At 37.6% G+C, this 19238-nt stretch overlaps 1 protein-coding gene across 2 annotated transcripts in view; it reads left to right on the top strand.

Moving 5' to 3' along the window:
- The first annotated feature begins 720 nt into the window (after window positions 1-720).
- LOC124170475 (NADP-dependent malic enzyme-like) overlaps window positions 721-19238 on the top strand; it is a 33534-nt gene continuing 15016 nt past the window's right edge. The window contains exons 1-7 of one of the 2 annotated variants that reach the window (XM_046549196.1): window positions 721-982; window positions 8866-9052; window positions 9141-9299; window positions 9412-9593; window positions 9664-9844; window positions 11308-11436; window positions 19023-19205. In XM_046549196.1, coding sequence (XP_046405152.1) covers window positions 981-982; window positions 8866-9052; window positions 9141-9299; window positions 9412-9593; window positions 9664-9844; window positions 11308-11436; window positions 19023-19205 — 1023 coding nt within the window. In that variant the 5' untranslated portion in view covers window positions 721-980. Of the gene's footprint in view, window positions 983-8223; window positions 8405-8865; window positions 9053-9140; window positions 9300-9411; window positions 9594-9663; window positions 9845-11307; window positions 11437-19022; window positions 19206-19238 lie in introns of those variants that run through there. The other variant, XM_046549195.1, reaches the window with a different exon arrangement.

Genomic DNA, 19238 nt, shown 5'->3' with positions numbered 1-19238 from the left:
AATCATTATTCAAGTCCCTCTTTTTATAGTTGGATTTACCATTTGCTCGAATTTTACCTGAAAATTTTCGACTCTATATCACGCTTTAGCTGTTGCCGAGTATTTTTACTAAAATTTCTTCGTAGGCTTTATACGCTAATGTCAATAATAATTGTATTTAGCCATTCTTTCACTTGGTTGGAGTTTGTAAATATTTATCTTGCTCCATTTAGGATAGGTACATATGTCCAAATCATCTAATCGCATGAACTAATTTTAAAATTTCCAGTTAACTCCTGATATGAATTATATGCGTGAAATACATTTTATGATGCCAAAATTCACCAATATTTATAAATAGCCCTGATTTATATTATAATCTACCCAAGATCTACAGCTTATTAGACAAAAGTTCTTCATGTATGACCAAAATTAAGAAAAAAAAGGAATTATTTGTAGCTGTTGCAAAAAGCTTTATGATCAGGAAGTGCATGTCTCATAGGTGATTAGATTTATTTGAAAAAAGACATTAAAATAATGTTATTGAGGAGGTCGAAATGTTGTGCTGTTTCTTATTGAATTTCTTTCGTTATTTTAAACGCTACAGCTGAGACAGCTATGCGGAGAAGGTCAAGATATTTATGATGCAAGACATCAATGATTTCGACATGGGTTATCGCTCAATCCGTCGCACTGGTTTTCTTTGGGGTCAGTTTCAATCATCCCGTTGACGGAGGAAGATGCATGTAATGCTGAGTTCCATCAAAGAACGATTCGTGAAAAGAAGTTAGTGTGTGCTAAGTAGGATTTTGATATTTTTCATGTTTTGTTTCCGTGGAGTTATTGGTAAAATAGGGATTGAAAAAAGTATGAGAAGCCAAATAGTGATACATTCATCTGTCCCAAGAATGACAACCCTGATATCGGAATTACGAGTCTGCAGCCAGAGATTTTTGAATGCATGGAATTTAACCCGCTATAGAATACCTCTTCAACATTGAATGTGAGTATTACGACAGAAGTTCTTAAATTACTAGTCAGCAGTTATCAAACCATATTTTCAACGCAGCCATTATGCTTGCATTCTAAATGGTCCGCGATTCACATTTATTTTAGCTTTCAATGTCCACTCAAGACAGCATTCTCATCAGTGGCAAAGTGTGACATTCAATATTAGTCATCGCATGCGCGGCGAGTGTCACGTTTCCCGGATCCCTTAATTAATGAAATTTAACCCACAGGGATAATTATTTAAATACCCTACCGATTAAGGTAGGTTCCCATGGAGTATTTTAAGATAGGTTAGATAGGTTCCCATTAAGAAGCATTCTGGAAGGCTCCCCATCCTCCATGGATATCCCTCTTTAATTCACAATGAGGCCTACTCTTTTTCATTTTACGTATCTAAAAATCCAATTTTATTCCTTCCGCTCCCTCGTTTACCAAGCATTCTACCCTCTAACACTGTTCTCAAAATCCCCTCCCCGATCAAAGCTCGTTCCATTCATACTTTCTCTCTCCTCCGCATCTCACCTAAAACCTGTCTCTCCTTACCCACCATGTCTAGCTCTTCGTCGTTCCTCCTCCTTTCGGTCCTCTTTACTCTCTCCATTCTTCTCCAAACCCATATCTGGGACACCTCCACTTTTCCTTTGCCTCCTTCCTAAGTGTCCATGTTGCCGCACCGTAAAGCGCTCCAGGGGCCGTATTCTGTAACTCCAAACCGATCGGTGCGGCACCGATTCGTCGGGTGCGACGTCACACCGACTCCCGGCAAGAAGTGGTGCGATTCTGTACGAACCCGATCGGTACGGCTACCGACGATCTCCCGTCCTCACGTGTAACGTCCTCCCACAGCAAAAAGGTGTCGGTACGGCCACCGACTAGTGGGTTTCATGAACATTGCGCCCGGTGCGCATTGTACGTTTTATTTTGTTTTTACCTCATCACCGAGAAAATAATGAGGTTTTCTGCAATGTTATCTTTTTCTCCCCCTTCGAATAGGCCACTATAATTCACTGTGTCATCATCTATATTGATTACCTTGACAGAAATATAAGATATTGGTTAATAAACATGAGGTTTGCTAACATATAATGACTTTCTCTCATTTATGTTACCACTTTCACTCGCTTGCAATAGGCTTTATTTCTCTCTATCATCATTTATTTGCTCCTTTGACATAAAAAATATATTTTTGATTAAATATGAGTTTTGCCGCAATGTTATCACTTTATCTCACTCTGAATAGGCAACTATTATTTCACTCAATCATCATTTGGCGTTTCTCTCGGCATAGAAATAAGATCTTTTTATTTAAGTATGAAGTTTGCCACAACGGTATAAGTTTCTTTCATTTGTGACAGCAACTACATTTCATTTTATCGTCAGCCATTGATTCCCTTGACGATTAAAGAATATATTTGTTAATAAGTATGAGGTTTTCCGCAATATTATCATTTTCTCTCACTTGGCATGCGCAACTTAAACATGTGTATTTCACCCAATCACAATTTCTTTACTTCCTCGTCATTCCACTTCTTTTAATTACACCCAGCTCCATATTTTTATGACAATTTCCTAACTTGTTCCTCTAATATGACATTTACATTTGAATCCTACGTTCACGTTCCATGGTATGTTATTTTCGTCTGCTACGGTGCCAATGGCATAACCTTCCGTTGATAAAATTTAGACGGAACTTACTTAATGACAACTATATTACCAAATCATGAATAAATAGCAGTATACGGAACCAATATTTAAAATAAACTACGATCTCAAGGATAGTTTCAATAATTCATTCCAGCAACAACAATTTCCATCACATACAAACTATATTGTGATGTTGTAATATTCTTTTCTTGTATTCTGTAGGTACTACAGCATTACTACCACACATTATATAAGCATTGTTAACAACTTATCCAATATCGATTATCTTAATCTAGCAATAAGTCGTAATTTCCGCAAATAAAAAGATTGAGAATGACGACAACACACTGTGCCAATGAGTCTTCACTTGTTTTTACCCTTCTTTCATTGGTGGAGACACGTTAGATGACTTCTAACTTCGGATATTTTCGGATTTTCCCTGTTTGAGAAGGAGGGGGAACCGTACCGACTGGTTTGATACCGACGACCATACCTGAATTAGCCGTGTGGAAACCGTCGTCGGTACGGAATGATGTGCTGTCGGTGGGCTGGGAAGGGAAACCGACCGGTGCGGTACCGACGAAATACAGAATACGGCCCCAAGGGCCGTATTCTGTATTTCGCCGGTACCGCACCGGTCGGTTTCCCTTCCCAGCCCACCGACAGCACATCATTCCGTACCGACGACGGCTAATTCAGCGATTCAGTATGGTCGTCGGTATCAAACCAGTCGGTACGGTGATGTAAATGTCATATTAGAGGAACAAGTTAGGAAATTGTTATAAATATATGGAGCTGGGTGTAATTAAAAGAAATGTAATGACGAGGAAGTAAAGAAATTGTGATTGGGTGAAATAAACATGTTTAAGTTGCGCATTCCAAGTGAGAGAAAATGATAATATTGCGGCAAACCTCATACTTATTAACAAATATCTTATTTTATCGTTAAGGGAATCAATTGCTGACGATAAAATGAAATATAGTTGCCTGTTACAAATGAAAGAAAGTGATACCGTTGTGGAAAACTTCATACTTCAATAAAAAGATCTTATTTCTATGCCGAGAGAAACGCCAAATGATGATTGAGTGAAATAATAGTTGCCTATTCAGAGCGAGATAAAGTGATAACATTGCGACAAAACTCATATTTAATCAAAAATATATTTTTTATGTCAAAGGAGCAAATAAATGATGATAGAGTGAAATAAATCCTATTACAAGCAAGTGAAAGTGGTAACATAAATGAGAGAAAATCATTATATGGTGGCAAATCTCATGTTTATTAGCCAATATCTTATATTTCTGTCAAGGTAATCAATATAAGTGATGACACAGTGAATTATAGTGGCCTATTCGAAGGGGGAGAAAAAGATAACATTGCAGAAAACCTCATTATTTTCTCGGTGATGAGGTAAAAACAAAATAAAACGTACAATGCGCACCGGGCGCAATGTTCATGAAACCCACTAGTCGGTGGCCGTGCCGACACCTTTTTGCTGTCGGTACGGCTACCGACAATCTCCCGTTCTCACGTCGGTGCCGCACCGATCGGGTGCGTACAGAATCGCACATCTGCTTGCCGGGAGTCGGTGTGACGTCGCACCCGACGAATCGGTGCCGCACCGATCGGTTTGGAGTTACAGAATACGGCCCCAGATCAGACTCTCCACTAACATTTTCTTTCAACTCTTACATTGCGAAACAACTGTTAAAAATCTTGAGGTCAATCTCGGGAGTCCTGATAGGCCCCAAGGCTAAAAGCCCCGGACGGCCTCAGCTCGGAAGTGGCTCTCACTACACCTTGGATTTTCATTGGACCCTTCCAGTGCATGAACTGTGAAATGAAAGAACACACGAAACCCCTGCAGTGGTTTCGACTCATCTATCTCTCTTCCCGTGCTTGTCAACGAGCTCACATTATAAATTTCAACATAAATCGGGGATGATAAATGGTTAAATGATATGGTTTTCACTTTTAAAATCCTAACACCGCGCAACCTCATTAATTCTTCGTAAAACTTTCACGCTGAAATGTTATGAAATCACGAAGGAATCCACGCAAATAAATAAAAAATTCTTTCAACTCACAATTTCATTGCTAAAACTTTAAATGGGTTTTAGTAAAAACCGGTCCACTGTTTTCATCTTGCTGGACACCACATTCGCCAGAGGTGAATGAAATAACAATACCGATATTGGTCAAAACCGGCATAGAAATTTCATTAACATGAGTCTGAAATATAGGTTAAATAATAAAAGTTACTCAGAACTCCAGTACATCCTCTTTGCTTAAATCGAAAATTCATCGTTGTGAGTTATCCCTGTGGATACCTCTTGTTTAGTTCAGAAGCTGCACACGATACAGAAAGCCAAAACTTTCACAATAACATGTTATCAAGAGCTCACGGACAAATTCTATGAAATTATGAGATATAGAGATTTCGAAAAACTTCAGTTCTGGGACTGTTGACCGCAAATCGTAATTCTCAAGAAGAATTCGGTAGATGGAAGGGGGAGATTAATTACCACTTAAAAAATCTTCCTCATTTAGCAATACTCCCATAATTTTCGAATAACAAATCTTTAAAGTTGCCGCCCACTTTTCATAAGTTGATGACATAATTACTGTTTTGGCTCACTAAGAATTTAATTAACATTTTCAGAGTGAAGCGCTTATTTAAAAAACAAACTCTCGAAAGGATGTAAAAAACAGTGAATCGCGGAAGACTGTAAGGGCGAGGCCCAAGAGTGGCGGAGAGGCGGTAGAGCGCTCGCAAGGAGTTGATGACGTCATCAACTAATCTACGAAATGGTTAACTCTTCGCTGGTCTTGCGCGTTCTTGCGCTTTGCGATGCCCGTCCGGTATTTTGTCAATGTCACATGGTGTTGCACGAATTGAGAATAAATTGATACTTTTTGCACGAGGTTGAGTTGCGGTGTCTGAGATACGCGCCACTACTTACATTACGCTGGGATTCACGCCACCCGCCGGTCATGAGACTATCAGTGCATGACTTCCGTGAAGCTTAAAATTAGTAGCTTGAATTTCTTTAAGCACGCATACTTAGCAGTCTGCTTTTCAGATACCCGTGAAGCTGATATTGTTGAAAGTGGTTTATTATATTACCGTTTTTGACGTAGATTCTCAGCCCCGCTCTTAAATATTCTGGTGTTTTACAACAGATTTTTTATTTGACGGGTTTTTTACATGCTTAAATTTTGAACGCCAATAGATATCAATCGGTAACAAAGAGTTATATGCAACGCTGATGCTCATGAGTAGGTGAAATAAGTTTTGGAAATTCGCATGTAATGTTTGGGGTGAGATGTCGTCTAAGATACCAACAACCTTCCAATATCTCCATTCTTCCGGTGCTACCGCGTCGCTTGTTGATAATTCCGGTATCATCGGAAGAATGGAGAAGTTGGAACCCGGACACCGTGGAAACCTACGTAGTTACCTGCAACCTTGTTTTCTTTGGACGTGGCCATCTATTCCTTGTTATTTTCTGTGTATTGCCAATCTAAATTTTTCATTCATGGGTGCGATTTTCTTTGAGAAAAAAATTATCTTTTCAGAGCAGACATGCATGATAAAATGATGAGTTGTATCAGGATATCGCAAGTAGATATTTTTTAGGTTACCTTCCGGATGAGATAATGGGTAAACCCTTTCAACAACAGTCACGGTAGATGAGTTGATACGTGCATTTGCAGAAAAATGTCTGTTGGGTTCATTCCCCGCCCTCGCCTGTCGGCTCCTGTGACGAGTGTCATCGTGCTCCGGTTTCCCCAGGTTCGGTCCTTTTGGCCCCCTTCTCCCGTGGTCGCAGCCAAGATGACTTCACTCGCACCCTTTCGGAGTAAGAATTTCCTGACAGTGCCATTACTCAAGGGTCAGTAACATTTCCTCATCCGGGCGCCTGCCTTCGGCGTGGGTGTCACATGTTTATCCAAAAAGTGTTTGTCGAAAGTCGGGAGTGTGTGGACACAGAGTATTGCCGTGAGCTTTGCCAAAAGTTGCGCGCGAAAGAGATCCGAATTTGATTAAAGGTGTGCTAGTCTTTCCGTTAGCATAGCCTGGGGTACACGTCCCCGCGAGAACATATTTTGGTCCACCACGGGCCGGATTGCGCGCACAACGTCGTTTAAGGCAGTTAACGCCATGTTATCCCAGTAAGCGTTGTATCAAAATATATACAGCTTTTTCATGTGCTAAAACAGTTTTTCCACTAAAATGGTTACTTTATGGTAATGTATTCACTTTTAAAAGAAAAAAAATTCTCTCATTTTATTGTCCATGTAATTATAGGTAAAACTCCTTATTACTGAAATCTATTCATAGGTTTTTTACGAAAAATCTCCAATATATTAGACCTCTAAGTCCTGATTCAATACCCCATATGCTATTCTTTCATTTCTGTGCAATTATCCTTTTATCTATTTCTCCCTCCCCCTATTTTTTGCTCTATATATCAGGCCTATTGCGTCGTTTGGTCATATTTTTAATTTCCGAACTACTTAACTGTAAATCAAATGTGAGAAAGAAGTATACCATTCATTAGATGTCTTCTAGATGGCGACCATATTCTTAACCTCGAGGTTTTCTAGCACCTGCAGCAACGGTGCAGATGGTTTAAACTACGGAGGATATTTGGGGTCAGCGCTGCCCAGGCAGTACAGTATACATTACCTCTCCATCAGGACAGCGTATAGGCCCCTATCCTTGGAAACTTTGCCCACACCACGATGTAAGACACCGAAAACAAATTGCCATTTCCCCTTCTGCCAGCGATCACAGTGCCAAGAGCGGATATTGAAAATGTACACAAACGGTAGTAGATATATTAGAAATTTTTATGCCTACTTCTGAATACTGATACAGCGATAATTTACTTCCATTTCTCTATTTCCAGCTCCAAAAATTATTATTAATGAAATTGATAGAATGCGAACAATTAAGTTCTAATAGGGAACAGTTTTTTTTTACACAGCAGTGAATGACGATCAGGAAAAGGTTAATTATATGATGTATATTACTCGAAGTTAAATAAAGGTTGAAACCCGGAGTATACGGCTACTTCCTCTCTTCAATGCATGGGCGTACCCAGCGGGGGGCAGCAACATATTGGAATGATGGTCTGATGTTATTATCAAATTTATAGTTGTGTCAATTTGCAATGAATAGTAGTAGTGCCAATGAATCTTACAATGGATTATTAAATTTCACGTCAATTGGCGGATATAAAAGGCTCTACTGTGACTGGTTATCGAATTTATGATATAAATAAATTACTTAATCAATAAAAGTTTATTTTACTGATAAATAATCTATAAATGGGCTTCTTTGTGTAAAATTATACTGGTATCATATATTTTATACAGAACTCACTTTTGTTTTACAATGTTGGTTACAAATTTATCATAGGTAAAATAATTACGTCTTCATCAATGTATTTAGCATTAAAAACACCGTGATCGCCCAACGCATCCCAGGTGAATAGTGCTCTTGTTTAACGTCACGGCGAATCTCGCGCCATCAGTTGAATTTCGTAGCTCACTTGTTCTTTCATGTGCTTGTGGGTTTTCTGCTATTTCCTGTAGTAGTCGTTCGGCAGCTCGTAAGGTCCCTGGAAGGTGGAGAAAGTGAGACCGTTCATTGTGGTCGCAGATTTGTCCGGGTTAGGTTGCTGTTTTATTATTTTACTTGCTTGAAGCACTTGACGTGAAGTGCTATAAAATGTTTCGTTACTTTCAGAGATCTATTAGGTAAGATTGTTTTATTTTTATCCACGTTTCCTGTGTATCCACAAAACCCTTTTTTTACCCTTGAATGAACTTGGGACTAATTTTAGCAGTTGTTGTTCGATAATATAATATTCATCTCTTTTGTATGTTATTTTTCATTTTTGAGGCCTCATTTTGTTCAATGATACACCGGTGTTGTTTTTTTTTCGCCGGGTAATTTTTTTTTGTTTTGAAAGCGTTAATTTAATGTGTACACAAGTGTTTCCATGCTATATCGTCGGTTTTCAACAATTTTTTCGGAAACTATGCTAAGTTTTAACGTAATACCACATATTTTCTGCCATAATTTGTGTTTGCCTGATCCTTGATTATTATCAGAAGCATTTCCTTAGGCCAGTTACGTCTATTAATTCCAATCCCCGGTTACCTGTGAGCTGAACTTGTCATTTGGTGTTTATCTTTTTATTGTTAAAACATTTCAGGAGTAATTGCCTTGGTTGTAGCATAATCAATGGCGAATTGTCGGTATGTTCTTCCAAAAAGACAAATATAAATCAAAGTCTTCCAGCTACACATTCCCAAAGGCTGTATCATGAAGGAACAGGAGATACAATATGCCCCTCTATGGTTAGGGGCATCGACCACATCCGTGACCCGCGCCTGAATAAGGTAACAGTGCATATAATTTCATTAAAAAAATGAAAACCATTGACATCCTTGTCGGATTTTTCGGTTCCTATTTCAATGTCTGTTCAAGGGCTTGGCCTTCACTTTTGAAGAAAGGCAGCTACTAGGAATCCATGGACTCATCCCTCCCAGATTCAAAACACAAGAGGAACAGCTTGAACTCTGCCTGACCAGTTTAGAGATGTATAAAAAAGATCTTGACAAATATATTTATTTAGTCGGTCTTCAGGTAAATGTATTAATATAATGACTGGTCCAAGAAATTCATTGGGCCTCAAGATATTAGCTGTTGTTGTTCTTGAGTCAAAGGGTTTGTGCTAACCATCTACTTAATTTTGCAGGATAGGAACGAGAAGCTATTTTATCGGTTGCTTTCCGAGAACATAGAGCAAACGATGCCAATTGTATATACTCCAACAGTTGGCCTAGCCTGTCAGAAGTTTGGCCTTATATACCGCAGACCTCGTGGGCTCTTTATAACAATTCATGACAAAGGGCATGTCTATGATGTAATTAGGAATTGGTAAGAATATTGTTTTTTTATCTAATCAATTACTTATTACTAGTATTACAGTTACATATTTTCATTTTAGGCCTGTGGGTGATGTCCGAGCTACTGTAGTCACTGATGGAGAGAGAATTTTAGGTCTTGGAGACTTAGGAGCATCTGGGATGGGAATCCCAGTAGGAAAACTAGCTCTGTATACAGCATTAGCAGGTGTTAAGCCTTCCCAGTGCCTTCCTGTGACTTTGGATGTTGGGACAAACAACCAGGTAAAATTATTAATTTGGTTTTTCTGATGTTGCTTATGCATTGTACAGGTATTTCTTTCATGCCCAATGGAATAATTGTATTGTTTCATTCTGTAGTACTGAGTTTCTTGATAAAATTTGCCTGTGTGTTAAAAAGATTTACTATAGTAGAAGTTCTGTGTAAATTTTCACCTTACTTTGCATTTTGATCAATATCAACATTGTTCTAATGTGATCTATTTATTCATTTATTTATGGCTTAATTAATTTAATGATATATTTAATTGCTTCTGTGTTGATGGAGTTAATATTTGTGCTAGCCATTATTCCATAATTTTTCATTCTAGAATTTTCTAGAAACCCCCTCCCAAAGGCATGTTAATACCTTCAACATGTCACTTAATTCAGTGATTTGTTTTAAAGATTGTTTATTTCCATACTTACTACTTATTTAGTTTCTCTATGCCCTACAGTGAGTGGTTAATTGAAGTTGGGGGTCATTGGTTCTAAACTGGGAGGTATTTCTCTTTTCTATTTGTTGTTAGGAATTCATCCATTTCCCTCTGAAGACAGTGTTAATATTTCAATATTTGTGTTTAAAGCTATGTCACTTTTATTGATTTGATGTGCATTTTATCCTACTTAAGGACTTTCACAATGCTGACTTCACTATTGTCCTTTATGCATAGCTTTGATGTTTTTCATGCGTGGAATTTTAAAGTATGTACAAGGATGAGCATCTAGTTAAAAATTTTATGCCAGCTAAACAAGGTTTTTAATCATTTGATTTCACTATCATCCTTACCATCATCCTTATCACTTTGCAGAAAGTTCAAGCAGCATGAGTTAGACTGGTGGCCAAAATTTGCCCCACTTCATTCAGTCATCAATTGACTTGGGTTACAGTGAGCACAATGTGACTACTATAATCAGCTCTCTTGGGCTAACTTCCTTCAACTCAGGCTGTGTGAACCTTGATGCATGTTATTTTTCACTGTCAACAGACTCACTTTGATTAGTGTCAACCAACTCAAGAACTACGATTTTATTTTGTGCACTATCGCATAAGTTGCCTTTGTAGGCATTGATCAGAGAAAGTTATGATGCCAGTTATTGACCTGAGAAAATTGCACTGTACAATATACAATGGAAATTTAAGGAAACATGTATATTATAATGGGATACAGATTCTCATTTAGTATAGTTCACTCAGTGTAATAATTTATTTGCATCATATAGAATGGGATGTCTTTGTGAATTAGGATGGACATGGTATATCATGATGATCAGAGGCAAAATCATGATAGACATCACTTCTGCATTCAGTTCGAGGATTTTATTTGAATATGAACAATGCAATCCTGTAGATATGCCTTGTATTTCAGTGTAAAACTGAAATACCTCGGTTTGGCCTTTAATGTGTCTACTCTATGATGATGGGTTTGCAGAAGTATTGAGGCTACATTGTTTTGTTGCTATTTCAGAACCTCTTGCTGGATCCTTTGTATATGGGGCTACGACATAAAAGGAAAGAAGGAGCGGAATATGATGAATTCATAGATGAGTTCATGCAAGCAATTGTTCAACGCTATGGACAAAACACCCTGATCCAGGTATTTATAAATTTCAATTGGCTTTTCTCTATCTTTGATATGTTGCTGTCATTTCTGGCGAGCAACTGAACCTCCTATATCTGGTGTGGCAATGTAGTTTTATTCTTCCTAAAGGCTCATACTGCATGTATTTTGCGTATGGCAAATTTAAAAGGCTATTAAATCCTTTGATCTTCTTCATTGCTGTCAATAATGCCATGAAGTCATTGGCACTGGTGTTACAGAAGAGAAAATAAGTGTTTCCAGTGTGTGATCAGAAATATGTAGGCTCATTTGGAGGTTGAGGATGGTTTAGATATGTGAGAAGTGGTACAAAGAGAAGTGGTACGCATGAATGCTTCAAAACCACTGATCGACGTCGGAAACTACACTGTCAGGCACCACGCCACATAGTCGCGTCTTGCTCAAGTTGCCCAGGCTGCAACTACTGAGGGACGTGTATCCGTGATCTAGGAGCGTGGTCGCGCACTGCGAAGCTTAAGAAACAGAGCTCCACGCATTAATCATCAATAAGCAATTGCTTATACTCACTACCCATGATTCAATGTGTGTTTCATATGTCTGTGGGTAGAGGAGAGGCATCTAGGAAATTTATGGAGCCAAATTTGCAATCTGCATTGAGTCATCCATTTTTTTGTTGTTATGTTGAAGTTAGTGGAGAATTTGTTGTTGTAGGTATAATTAATAGCTATATCTACATGGCATCTACCTCATATAATGATTTGTCTTAAATGTGCGGGAAACATGGGGCTTATCATCTATCAAGAGGTATTTTAATTATTATTTTGAAAATATGACAAAGAATTAGTTCAAGAACTACATATTTTCTTGATAAGTGTGTCATGCTGTACCTTATTCCTTTTTTTTTCTCTTAGCACCCTTTTTGCTATGCTATTCAGTCAAGTTCATCAATTACTGTGCACTCCCAACTATGCAGGCTAATGATGGGGAGGGAGGGCACGAATAATCGGAAAACACGGATTACCCAAACTTTCACTTAAATGTCTTGCAATGTTCTTAATTTACGTAAAACAAACAATATACATATTATAATTTATTGAGTCATTCTGTTATTTTAGTGCGCTTTCCGGCCTCAATGAGAGCATTCTTCGCCAGTTCGCAATCTTTTTAGGGGCAATAACATGGTTCTACTCGTATTATTAATGCTCCATGTAAGGCCTGGTTTCAAAAACCACACATCCGTGACTGCATGATCACGGATTCAGAAAAGTGGTACGCATGAATGCTTCAAAACCACTGATCGACGTCGGAAACTACAATGTCAGGCACCTCACTCAAGTTGCCCGGGTTGCAACTACTGCAGGACGTTTATCCTTGATCACGGAGTGCGGTCGTGCACTGCGAAGCTTAGAAAACAGAAACACAGGATTTCCGTGAATGCAGCTAGCGTGCAATCGCTTCCGTTTTACAAATGGGATCGTAACGGAAATAATAAGCTCGGTGTATCCTAACATTAATGCAGCAATTCCAATGATTTTGAGTCTGATTTTATTTTTTTTAAATAAAGATCGCGGAAAAAATTGAGCGAGAGTGAAAATCATGCACGGATAATCCGCAACCCGGATAATCGAGAGTCTGGTGTATGATAACATAATGTGGGCCAGGCAGGGATCATGCAAGCATTGTAATGGTTTTGGAGATACAATCATACGATTGAAATGCCGCCATTTTTCATAAAAAATTATCCCACTTTTGAGAGAGACTGGAAGCTCATTAAACCACTACCACTTACTCTTATGACTCTTAAATTACGTAACGGACATTTTGTGTCTCCAACTTTACTATACCCTCATTTTTTTGTCCATTTATCTTTTTACTGAGGAAAGTTGTAGTTTGACATGATGAATGTAATGTTGCCTTTGACCAAGAACTACACTTCCTTAACCCCTGGGCTGTGGGAGTTCAAGATTTTAGCTGCCTGCCAGTGCAGAAAAGACCACCCCTGCCACGAGGGCTGCTCTGGTAGAATTAAGCCCCTTAGTGATCCTTATAGTGAGGGAAAGTGCCCGAGTGCAAAGATATCCAGGTAGCAATAAAAATTAGGGTAAATACTGCAAAATGTATAAAAACACTTCTTCACTCTATGGGTTAAAGTGAAGTTTGAAATTAATAGATAAGAGTCAAATTTTAATTTCTAGGATTTTGAGAAAATATTGTGTCCCATATTTTGCTGTAAATTATTATTCAATTGCCTATTGTCTAAATGGCATGGCTATATACCAATGGATATTCTTCTTTCTAAAGGCAAAATTTGAAGCAATGCCACGCGCAGCCAGACATTTGTTTATGTGGAGGTTGAAGACCTGCCCTAGTAATTTGTTGACCATTCTCACACTATACAAAATCATAAAACTCTTGAGATACCCCTGAAAATTCATTAACATATTGCAGAAATGTATGATAATAATTGGGTTATAGCCAAAATGGTTTAGTTGCAGTGATTTATTCTCAATGCTTGTTTTGTCTCCAAATTCAGCATCAATTTTTGCAACATTTTATTCCTAAGGGGTCGCGCAACAGTGGTTAACATTATCCTATTTTTTTCAAGTCACATCTGTGACCCTGATATAAGTAGATAACTTTCCTGCGTAGAGCTAATTTTTCCCTGAAAAATAATTAATCCTAATAACATCCTCTCTTATGTTTCATTCTACTTCAGGTTTAATAGCTATAATTCAATAAATAAAATTCAATTTGTATGGTGTATGTCTGCTTTCAATGAAATTGATATTGATGAGGATGGTTAAATAACCATCATTGTTGTCCTATTCGTTTACTTTGTCTGTGGTGTGTTTATGTTTTTGGATGTGCATAGTATTTTCCTGGGTATGCATATTCATGTAATTGTAAAAATTGGTTTTAGTGTTTACATTTTTAGGTGATAGTTCATGCTCCCAAAGTTGTCTTCTTAGTGTATTTGTTTGCTGTTGGGGTGTATTCATATGTTCTTTAATGGCAGAGTGGTCAAATTTCTGAAAATTTTTCAAGTTGGTAGGGAATGTAAATGAAGTCCCGCCTAAGTGGGTTTATTCACCTCCCATGGCATGGTTTTACCTCTGTAAAGTTTTATTTGCACGGTCTTGGGAATACTTGTTGATAAGCTGCCTTTGTTATTTTAATCCCGTGAGCAAGCTGATGGCTGGAAATGTTCAGGAAGCATAATTTCCAAGCTAGCAAAGGAAATATTGTAATAGTTTCATGCATGAATAAATAAAAATAGTCTAGTGCAGACTTTGAAGAGTATAATTTAATCAAAATGAATGTCAGTTTCAGGGATAAGTGGAATAAGAAGTGGCTAATTGAAGTTTCAGTTGTGTCTATGAGGCAGGCACAGTAAGTCAGTATGAGGCTCTGACATAGTTACATATATGCACAGTAAAAATTTGACATTGATAAATGGGGTCCAATCTGAAAAGATGTACAACCTAATGTCATATTATACATTCTATTTGACTTCCAATTTTGTATTTTTGACTTCGTCTAAAAACTTATAACTTCAAATTTGTACATATAAGTAAATAAGATCTCTTTTTAATGTGGCTGATGAAATTCACAGTAAATGGTTTCATTATAAAGCACTGTTTTTATCAGTAAACTGTGGGAAAAGATACTAGTTACAAATATTTTGCATGAATGGCTTGGGTGTTATACCTGGCTCCCTCAGATACAATATGAAAGTGGTTGTGAGCCTTGTACTTTTTATCCAATCCATTGTATTTACCCCTACCATGCTAATGCTTTAGATGTTCTCATTTTAGGTAAATTTTGAACAAAGTCTATCCATCGTAGTCATTATTATGGGCTGAGTGTATATGTTTGTGAGTTTTTATTTGTAAATATATTTATTAACCATGAGGGAAATTGGTTTTCAGGAGAGGGAGAGAGTACAGTGTTTTACTGGAAGAGATATTAGATGAGATGAGTGTTAATGTGGAATGGAAATTCTGTAGGTTAGGATTATTGCTGATTTAATGTTTGTGGATAGAGAAAGAATAGATCATTAGAGGTCAGATGGATGGCACTGCTGTATTTGAGGTATTGTTTTTATTAGTGGCCTTAATGCATGCATATATTTTCAATTTGTTGTCCTAGGAAAACGAGATGACAGCACTTAAGAAAGTGATGCTAAAACTGGCAATGGAGTGTGAATGATACAGGGTCGATGTCTTGAGTGAAGCAACTAAGGTTTTTGAGTACTTAATGTTGTCGGAACGGAGTGGGAAGATTTCTTTGATTTTCCAAAGCCAAAGAAGAGAATTTATAAGGTAGTTAGTGAGAACAGTTTCTTCCAAAAGTCCAAGGAAGAGATTTGCGTGGGAAGGACATGTTCTTCCATCCCATTTCACAGCCGGGCATATGTAGTGTAGATACATATGTAGTGCTTATTATTAAATGAAAAAGCGTTGTGAGTGAGAATGAGTGTGAACGGATGAATGAGCAACAACGAGGTGGGAGGGATCAAAAAGAAAATCAGTGCTGGGGATTTGTGGCAAATTAGATTGAGAAAGGTAGTGGTGAAGAGCATCAAGTCGGCCAGGATGAGGGATAGAGTGAGGTGACCTAAATGATAGCCATGATAATAGGTTGATTGGGAGAGAGGGTATTAGAGCTTAACTTGGTGAGGAGTTAATGAGTATATATGGTGGAAGGGAATGGATGAAAGGTGGGAGATAAAAATCTGCCAACATATAGATGCATTCCATAGAAGAGTTCCAGGAAAATGCGATGGATTAATTCCCAACAGAAATCAGAGTTATAGAGAAGTATGAAGAAGAATCTTTTAAAACCCTTTTGTACTTTGCCGTATGGTCACTGGTGTACAATGGCTGTAGAATCTTAAGTTGTCAGCCAAGGCAATGAGGATATCCAGGTTTTTCATGAGATTTATGACAGTTATACGCCCGGGGAGAGTGAAGTTAGTCTGTTTTGAAGGTAATGGAGGAAAGCATTGTTTGATTTAATAGTAATTAGTCAAACATGGAAAAAGGAGTAGAAGTTAAATCTTTTATTAACAAGAGCCTTCCAATAAATGTTAACGGCAAATGTACACATGCATAAAATTGAACTTTTTAATGAATCAATTGCTGTATTTAAAATGATGTTTTTGCATGGATTTATGTACTTAATTTTAGCCATAGGGAAATGGTGTCTGTGATATGTCTTCAACAAATATGTATGTTCCAAGGCGTAATGTGCCTGATATGTGGGTTAAGGGTACAGCCATAAGCAAGATTTTCAGCGTGCTTCCTCTAAAATTAGAGAAACCAAAACAGCTGTTTCTCAAATTATTTTAGTAATGGAAATGCATTGGGTTTTTGGGTGTTTAGTCTCAGTTATATCTGCCATAAGTGAGGAAGATTATTGGAGCTTTATTAATTTTTTTTATGCCTGTTCTCTTTTTTGGGTTCTTCTCCCTTTTGTGAGTTAGTTTATTTGTAATTCAATGACCATCATACCCTTGCACTTATGGTGGTGCTTCCTTCATATGTCCTGCAGGGCTATTCTACTAAACAGGGCCATACATGTGGCATAAGTTTCGTATGGCCTGACCCGAAATTACAGCCTATACCGATTCCACTCTTAATCCATATCGTATTGCCCAGCCAAAAGTCTTAGCGCCCTTTGTGTAGGCGAGTATGAGAATTATAATTGGTACTATAAGTTGGGTTCACTTTTTTAAACACTAATCATTTTTTGAGAAGGAAATCTGTTCCAAAATGGATAAAAAATGAATTCTATGGTCCTTAAATGGACTCTCGTTAAAGGATAAATTTGGATTTTCTTGGAACGTGTTAAACAATGATCTGCTGGCAGACACTGGGGAGCTTTGAAAAAAGTGAAGAATGCAAATCCCGGACGAGAAGAAGCAGAAGAAATTTGTACACGATTTGTACCTTACAGTATTATAATATTCGTGAATTGTATATATGTATAATGGATAGAGTAAGAGCATGACATCCTCTTGTAGTTCTAACCCCCTTCATCTCCTTCCAATGGAGTAACTATTGTCTCATGGCTGCAATCATATGCCCTTAAAAGCCTTAGAAATCCAGCCAATGCTTGAAATTAAAAGATGAAATGGAAACTTTAAGTTTCATTAATTTTATTATATGAGGCTTATGTTTAGGTAGCAGTATAAAATTATAACATTAATATGAGGCTATAATTCTTTCCTTGATTTGTGGACGGCAGTTGTCCTTTACGCATCGACTTACTGAAGATTGCCTTCCTGCCAAAAAAAATGTCTTGCCCTATGTTTCTTTGGTTTCCTCCCTCATGAACCGTAATAGAAGGAGAATCTTAAAATATAAAACATTTCATAGCAGATAATTCAAGTTACCTACAGCTTTTCGAAACAAGTAAGAAATCTGCTAGCAAATGTAGCACAGAAAGCAAATAAAAGCCTGTTTCTCTGTTCACTTCAACAGAGCATCCATTTAAAACATATTTCTTACCTTTTAACTACAAGCAAACTTTCAGTTCACACACTATCTACTTACAAAGTAAGTAACAGCTTCTTTTGATGCGCGGAAATATTTAATGAAAATATCATTATCGTATGCGAACGGATTGCACGTCTCCTGTATCCTCCTTCTTTCCAGATGAAATCAACGTCTTTCTTTTATATATCTAGCCAATGCCCATTGAATCCGTATGTGCTCCCCCACAATATTCATATATTTCTTGAAACAATCGCTATATAATCGATGACACTTCGTAAATTTCTTTTTTAACTCCTTAGGCGAGCAATGTTATTTCACATGGGCATGTTATGACGGCCTCCCAGGCAGGCCATAGTATAACGGCCTTAAGCCATAGCTACCACCCAACTTTTGACCTTTTGCTCAGAGTAGAATTGCTCGAAGCTATACATATGTCTCGAGGCCGTAGTTATGGTCGATTTCGACTTACGGCTTTTTTTGTGATGCCTACCTTTATTAATCATGGCATCACTTGCCTTTCCCCCATTTCTCTTGAACGTTCCTTGTTGCATGATTTTTTGTTGATTTCAGTTCATTTACCGTTGCTCAGATGTTATTTTGGATGAATTTTGAAGTACATACCTGAATATAATTAATATGTGCAGTATAAACTTTCTCCTGTGTTACGCATGCTGGCATAGCAGTCCTGCATTGATATTGCATATGTCACTCATTTTCTCTTGAATAAGAATTTTCCTCTGTACTGAATGTACATTTCATCCATGTGTGATAAAATATTGTTCATCCAATCTGTACTTCTCATTCATGGATATTCACTGGTCATTGATGGATATTAAATCAAATGAGAGATCATTTCCATAAGTCAGCAGTACTGCACTATGCTTATGGAAAGGAATGAATCCCATCTCTTTTTGAGTTTTATTACCCTAGCTAAGCAGGAGGATAGGTCTGAGGAAAAATGTTTGCCTATGTAGAATTGGTTTGTGGCTCATTTGTTTATTTTTAAAAATCCAATTGAATTTTATTTATGTGAGGAATATGCACATCTAATAATAATCTAATTTCAGTATGGCTACTTCCGTTGATATTTATTTTTGATTTTATTTTCATCTTTCTTTGTAGTTTGAAGACTTTGGAAATCACAATGCGTTTAGATTCTTGGCCAAGTACAGGAATCAATACTGCACCTTCAATGATGATATCCAGGGAACTGCATCCGTAGCTGTCTCTGGACTGATCACTTCAGAAAGGATTACTAACAAGCGTCTCTCAGACCACAAATTTCTCTTTCTGGGTGCTGGTGAGGTGAGTGAAAGTCCACAATGCATTTTGAACTAT

Source organism: Ischnura elegans, chromosome X, assembly GCF_921293095.1.
Source record: "Ischnura elegans chromosome X, ioIscEleg1.1, whole genome shotgun sequence".
Classification (NCBI taxonomy): domain Eukaryota; kingdom Metazoa; phylum Arthropoda; class Insecta; order Odonata; family Coenagrionidae; genus Ischnura; species Ischnura elegans.
The sequence above is the reverse complement of the archived record's forward strand: the minus strand, read 5'-3'. Positions and strand labels throughout refer to the sequence as shown.